The 7,706-nt window shown below is 36.2% G+C and overlaps 1 protein-coding gene across 5 annotated transcripts in view; it reads right to left on the bottom strand.

Moving 5' to 3' along the window:
* The window catches only part of Far1 (fatty acyl-CoA reductase 1), a 62,902-nt gene that overhangs the window by 8,569 nt on the left and 46,627 nt on the right, over positions 1 to 7,706 (bottom strand). For all 5 annotated transcript variants that reach the window (XM_031387956.1, XM_031387952.1, XM_031387953.1 and 2 more), the window contains exon 11: positions 2,519 to 2,648. In XM_031387956.1, the coding sequence (XP_031243816.1) occupies positions 2,519 to 2,648 (130 nt within the window). The remainder of the gene's footprint in view (positions 1 to 2,518; positions 2,649 to 7,706) is intronic.

Raw genomic sequence — 7,706 nt, 5'->3', positions numbered from 1 at the left:
GTTCTGATGAAGCCAAGTAGTCTTGGTTTCTGTTGGTAAGATTCTTGAGTTTGACTTTCGCCATCTCTTGATTTTTGATGTTAGATGTTCTTAGTGTCTCTAGTCAGAGCCTGTCCTGTCCCTGCTGCCCTGCAAGTCCCCTGAGACTCGTGGGGCCTGTGCCTCCCGGCTGGCTGCTCCCAGCTGGCTGCTCCCGGCTGGCTGCTCCCGTCTTAGAAACTCACCAGAGAGAAAATGGTGGCTCTCACCCGAGTCTCTGGGTTAAGGCGCTCCCTGGAGGTTGGCCCTCCACTTGCAGGGAAGGGGCAGAGAAGGTCTCTGATCCACCTCTGTCACTCGGAAACTGAGAGGATCCTGTCCCTGCCACCCTGCAACTCCCCTGTGACTCGTGGGGCCTCATTATTTTTTCACTATCCAAAAAAGGTCTCGAAAAATCAAAAAACCAAACCAAACCAAACCAAACCAAACCACCAAACCAAACCAAACCAAAACAAAAATAAAACCCCAAAAAAGGCACATTGGGTTTCAAATGAAAAATATGAAAGAAGTTAACTGAAATGGTCTAAACTATTTTAAAGTTTTGATATGTTCAAAGTATTTTTGAGAGATCAGGTTAAATCAAATACTTAAAAAAAATTAATGTACTGGATGAAAAACAAAAAGTCTCTTTGGAAAACTAACCCTGACCCAGTCTTCTGGTCTATATAAAATGAAAAATATGAAAGAAGTTAACTGAAATGGTCTAAACTATTTTAAAGTTTTGATATGTTCAAAGTATTTTTGAGAGATCAGGTTAAGTCAAATACTTAAAAAAAATTAATGTGCTGGATGAAAAACAAAAAGTCTCTTTGGAAAACTAACCCTGACCCAGTCTTCTGGTCTATATAAACTGCATTCACCTCAACAAAGGTGAAATCCTCAGCACATGTTTTAGAGGCCCTGTCTTATGAAGGCCTCCTGGATAGCAAAGTCTTATAAAAAGCTTCAACTTTAATCCATGTCCCCCCAAAATCAATAGAATCCTAAAGAATATGAATTAAAGAAAAACAAATAAGGATTAGCAAAACAACCACTTGGAATCAAGGTACCCTGATTTAGACTGGGCTCAAGCAACAGAATCAGACGCTGCCTACCATTTAAATAGAAACTATGAGAGAAAGGATTTACAGCAATTATGAAGAGATATCCAAGAGTAAGCTGAACTTTCTAAAAATGAAAGCATACAAACTCAATGGAATGGTTTCAATCCAGCTGACCTGCTGCTGAAGAATTTAAATTTACACGTTAGTCCAAAAGCAAAATATTTCACTGCAGACTAAGGACCCCATGGTCTACCATATAACAATTCTGTGAGAAGGTAGAGAAGTAGCAACATTTGAAGAAACAAATGTTTAAGAAATTCCCAAATTGCTGAAAAATACCCATTTACAGATATAGAAAGTCCAAAGAAAGTTTCAGAACACCAAATGTGAAAAACATAGAAAAGAGTCAGCAAAACAAATAACTGACTTTTCAAAACCAGACAGAACATGAAATAATCCTTTATGGGCTGCACTAGTGTTAAAAACAAAACAAAACAAAAAAGTCCTAGGGTGAACTAAAGACTAACAATCAAAACCTGAAAGTTCACTATGTCAGTCTCCTAACTAAGCCATACTCTGGTATTTCTTTCTGTCAGATAGAAAGAAAATGGTAAGGAGAAGCTCCAAGAATGAAAGCAGATGGCACAAATGTCTCCTAATAGTGAGGCTTGAACTGGAGAACCAGTTAGATGTAAATGTGCACACGGCTGGAGGGCTTGAGGCATTAGCACAGCAAAATCGTAATTATCATAAGGAAGAAACTACTGAGAATAAGGATCTATGTTCAATCCCTAGTACTTCTATACCTCTAAAGGAAAAGGAAAATAACTATGTTTAATTTAAGACAGATACAAATGCTAAAATATAGGAGGTAGCTGGGTCACAGTAACACAGGCCTGTAATCCAGAACTCAGGAGGCAGAGGTACATGGATCTTTGGGAGTTTGAGGTCAGCCTGGTCTACATAATGAGTATTGCCATAGTTATAGAGAGGCAAGATCTTAACAAAACAAAACAAAATCTGAGTTAACTTCAGAAGGAATACAGTTTAACTTTCAAACAAGCAAAATGAAATGATGAAGAGCATACAATATAAAAAAGCGATTAGAGTTCACCTCCCCCTAGGACTCACCCCCCCTACCAAATTTAGAGAAAACAAGGTATTCTTTACATAAAACCCACAAAGATGTTAATGTTTTCTTTGAACTCAACCTTACAGAAAGGAACAACAACTTAATCTGAAAAGTCTTTGTTACTTTCAAATACTCTGTATCAATTTTAAGACAAAACAAATTAGATCTCCTTATAAATATTAAGATTTAAACACTGAGAAAATATGAGGTCAATGACTTTCCTATGTAATAGTTATTAGAAATGCCTAGGTTTCAGGGTGCCTACTGGTCAATATTTTCTAACCCAAAAATAGAAAATACTTGCCTTTTTATCTTCAGGGTTTAGTTGGTTCATTAACATATTGACATTATCAGTATTCCAAACCCAAGAGTTACTTGTAAAATATTCAAGGAATACCATGGCTTTGTGAAGACGAGTGATTGTTTTCATCATCCTGTGTTTCAAGAAAAATCAAGAGATTCATATAGTATATAGAATGGGTAAAACCCCATTACCACACAGGTCCCAACCATGTACTCTCAACTGTAATTCAGTAAGTGTACCAAACCAGCAGAGAATCAGAATATTTCTGCATCTTGGGAGAATAATTTATAATTCCAAAATAGAAAAACAAATTAAAAGAAGCAGCAAAGAGAATTTAAAATTTAATATTGCCTGCATAAAATTCTGCTGACACAGAATTCTCAAATGATATGCAACACCAAAGTTTAAATTCAAATTTTCTATATATTATACTAAATAAAAGGATTCAGTTTAGTCTCCCTTTGCTTTTTAGCTACCCTGAACTTAGTGAGAATCCATACCACGGACTCTACAACAATGTTATAATCCCAGTGCTTCAGCACTGCTAAAGCAGATATACAGAAATATTCTTTTGCCATTTAGTCAACTCTATTAGAAAAATATAAGAACTTTCTCTTCAACAGTGATTGGTACTACTCCTGATTATCTGGATATGCTGTGAAATCAATGACTAATGCTGAGGACTTTCAGAAATATTCTTCTCCTCCTCAGGCCTCACCTATGTTCTTCCTTAGAGAAACAAAACAGTATAATACTTCTTTGTTTCTTTTTAAGGGCAAGGAACCTTAATCTTATCTGAAATTTTATTTATTATCACTTGCCACAAGTCATTGATATCAAAGCACTGATCCAAGCAATAATTGAGAGCTTTCTGAATCAAATATACACCAAAATGCCAGAAAAATAATCAAGAAATATAAGAATTCCATTTACATTCCCACAAGAATTAGCTTAAAGTATATGAAATTTAGAAAGACCCCAAATTAAGGGCTTTACAAATGGGGACATGGGAGAAATTCAGAATATGAAAAATAATGAAGAAAATAAAAGCAGCATCATTAGCCAAGAAACTATGGTAACACACTCAATACATTTATAAAGAAACCCCAAAACCAAAGTACTTAAAGAAAATGAGGCAATACAGACAATGTAAAGAAAAACTATTTCATTCACTAGAGAATTCCAAAATAAATTCTCCATTAAACATGAAAAGAATTATCCAACACCCAATAGAAGTAAATCATATAGATTAGGGAAAGTTGCTTTAGTAAACAAGACTTTTCTATAAAATTTTCTTTACAGATGTAACAAATCTGTAACAATCAATACAGTACCACAGGTAGTATAATATACATTAATTTCATCCCAAATATACATAGTTCACATTGTTATTTCAATGAGTATTCTCCTGAAACACTTTTCTCCCTGATCTCTTAAATGTCAGGTTTTGCTTATTTTCATGTATAAATTCATTCAAGTGATACAGTTGCCCTAAAATCAACCCCTGATTCACTCATTCAAAAAATATTTATTAAAAAAAAAAAGAGAGGTCCCAGGCATAGTAGCTCATGCATGCTTATAATCATACACTTGGGAGGGGGAGGCCAGAGAACTGCCACAAATGTGGAGTTAGCCTGGTTTACAACTCAACCCTGTTTCCAAAAAAAAAAAAGAAACGGAAGGGGATAGAAGATTAGAAGATTCATATACATGAGAAATTTACAGACAATATTATTAGGAACCAAAGTACACTTAAAACTGCACCATTACTCTGGTTCAACAGGCCAGAGTGAATGCTTGTGACTACACTGTCTTGTACCTGCTGAGGATGTATTTATTCTTTACAACAAAGACTTTTAAAGTATAATCAGTTAACAGCAAGGCCAGATCTTAATAATTCTCTAATCTACAGTTCCTCAACCTTAGCCATCACAAATAATCTATGTACTAAGAAACCTGGCAGCATCCATGGACTTAGCACACTGGGAGTTGAGGGGAAGCACACCCTTCCCCATTGTGCTGACAGAGGAAACAGCTGTATTGCCGTGGGAGCTGAAAACTCCAAATACTGTCAAATGTCCTCAAGCTGAGACTCATATGAATGAAAAATGTCAGGTTCAGAGATGCTAAACTAAACAACAACAAACATGGAGCAAGTTTTCAAAAGATGCTGTTTGTAACAATGATGTAATGTTAAATGGAGAAAATTTAATGATGATTCTAGATAAGCAAGAATCCATATATTATGAAATAGAACTTACAATTATTTCAAAATATAACAGCAAGCCAGATTTTTATCTAGCTTACAATCAAAATCATGTAAATGAGTAAACTGAATACCATGAATTACATTAGCTTAATGTAGAATGAGGTATTATATCAGGGTTACATAAGTTGTAACATTTACTTACTCTTAAGTAAATATCCAAAGAATAAACGGAGACATTAGTTAACATGTATATATTGCCTAAATAAACTTTTATATCTCTTGATGTTTTTATTTACTTAATTTTTTTTTTGAGACAGGGTTTTAATTATTCTATGCTGACCTGAAACTATGTCACCGAGGCTGGCCTCAAACTCGTAGAAATCCTTCTGCTTCAGCTTCCCTCCCGAGTGCCCAAATTACAGTCTGCAGCACAATACCCTCCTACTCCTTGCTGCTTTTATATTATACACTTACAGAGGTCTCAGGTTATTCCTGCTCTGATACAGGTAAGACTATTATCGCCCATCCTGTAAGGTACACTGTTACCTAATGTCTTACCACCCTGGGAAATATCTGTTAAGCATTAGAGTGAGGTGGTGACTTCACAGGCTAGATAAGAAAGGTACTAAGAGTAGTCTGCCTTGCTCATTATCATACTCACCCTTGAAGACTTCAGTCACTTTGCATGCTGTTCAATGACCCCTGAGGCTTTCATGCTGCAAGGAAGCTCAAACCAGACCATGTGCAGACAACACATGGAGAGTCTAATTCTACATGAAGAAAGAAAACTGCCTGGCTACTACACACCCTTACTCTCCCTTAACAACTCTCTCTGGTGTTCATGTCTTGGTCCATCTGACCAAGGTTAAAGAATTTTAGCCAAAGCCATTCACACCAATCTTTTTAGAATTCCTTACTCACAGAAATTGTGACACATTTAAAAAATAACTTTCTTTAAAGACTTATTTATTGTTATATTTAAGTACACTATCGCTGTCTTCAGACACACCAGAAGAGGGCATCAGATCCCATTACAGATAGATGGTTGTGAGCCACCATGTGGTTGCTGGGATTTGAACTCAGGACCTTTAGAAGAGCAGTCAGTGCTCTTAACCACTGAGCCATCTCTCCAGCCCAAAAAATAACTTTCCTTAAGGAATTACGGATGTGGCGACTTGTCATACATCTTAGTACTGGGAAGAACTGGCAATAATAATAATTAAAAATTTAATCTAGTTAAGATTTCTTGCATAAAGATAAAGCTGATCTTAGAAAGTGAACTGTCTGAGTGAAATTTGGAGAAAATGTAGAAGGTTACTCAGTAATTCTTTAAAAAGTAATTTCTTACTGCAGTGTATCTCTCTCACTTGTGCACACATGCTAGTATGGCTAATATGCAAGTCCTGCACTGTAGGCTTATAATGGCAGAACAGTGTGAGGCAGAGGAAACAGCTGTATTGCCTTGGGAGTTGAAAAGCATGCAGCTTATTTCACTGCACATGAACTGCTACACACAGTAAGCTGGGAGAAACTTATGTATGGGAAAGCTAGAAATTTCCTAGATTCTTATACTGAAAGCTGACTGGACTACACCAGTGATGCCACCCTTGCAATTAACAGTTAACCAGTTTGCTGCTTTTTACTTCCTAAGGGATAACTCCTGTCTTCTTTCTAATACTTTCTAATACTTCTTTCTAATTCTAGCCAACTTGGTAATAGCCTGACAGTAGGTTAGCATTTATCTTCTCCCATCCTGTGAATTGTATGTAAGTAACAGATCAAATTTCAAAAAGTGTAATTTTTATATCTGGAATTCAGAAATTCTAAGTTGTATTACATCAATTATTTAATAAATAAAAACAAAAGGGGGAAAGATAGTTTCTAAGCATAAATTCAATTCAGGGTAGAGATTTTAGATTCTTTAAGACATTGTGGTACCTTTCAGACAGAAAGACAAAAACAAACAAAAGAAAAGAAAAATCTTCTCCAGATTGTAAAGATACACATTCCATCCTCTACTGTTTGGATGACAGATTTGAAGGAGAAAAGATTTAGATTTAGAGAAAAGATTATCTACAGGTGCTGCCCCCACAGCATCCTGATGAAACCAAAAGGCTTGTCTCAAAAGAGATTTGTGAACAGGCTCTGATCTATCTGATCTGAGTCCATCTCTTCGGATTATCCTTAGAATATAGTGGGAACTTTTTAAAAGCCACATGAATTTATATAAAAAGGGAAAGTATATCAATAAAAATGTCTCTGTAACATAAGTCAGCAAACAAGAGCCCACACAGCCAGTCCACTCTATCACTGTCTTGTGAATAAAGTTTTATTGAAGCAATCAGGTTCATTATTTATAAACTGTCTATGACTGCTTTCTTTCTTTAACACCAAGGCAGAGAGGTAGCAACAGAACTATGTGCTTACAAGGTCTAAATGTTTACAACATGGCCCTTTATAAAGGTTTTCTGATCCCCTTCCTGGAGTCTAAGTTTTTATGGGCAAGAAGTATAATTAGTAATCTGTTCAGTCCTACATGGACTCCTGGTGAGAGGAAGGTTGGAGAATACTCAGAGAGTAGGAGTGAGTCCAGATTTCAACATATACCTGGACTTCAACTGAAAACTGCTTATAGAACAGTGTCTACTGTGTGCCTTCCATTTTTCTCATGTTGAAAACAGTGTCTGAAACCATTATCTTATGCTTCTCTCAATATGTAGAATATATGGGCAGCTGCTAACTTGCTTTGTTTCATAGGTTTTCATCTACAATAACAACCATTTCTGTGACTGGATCAGGTTTTTAAATGGTAAAACCCTGACATCCAGCTGATATCATAGGGGTTTGTAGAAGAAAAAAATTAACTGCGATGTTCAGGCAGAAGAAAGTGAACTAGACTATACTTTTCAAAAAAGGCTGAAAGCCATTCCTCTCACTTCCTCATTTCCAGGACCTGAGAGCTCTCCAGAACACCGGCTT

This window comes from Mastomys coucha, unplaced genomic scaffold, assembly GCF_008632895.1.
Source record: "Mastomys coucha isolate ucsf_1 unplaced genomic scaffold, UCSF_Mcou_1 pScaffold21, whole genome shotgun sequence".
NCBI lineage: Eukaryota > Metazoa > Chordata > Mammalia > Rodentia > Muridae > Mastomys > Mastomys coucha.
The sequence above is the reverse complement of the archived record's forward strand: the minus strand, read 5'-3'. Positions and strand labels throughout refer to the sequence as shown.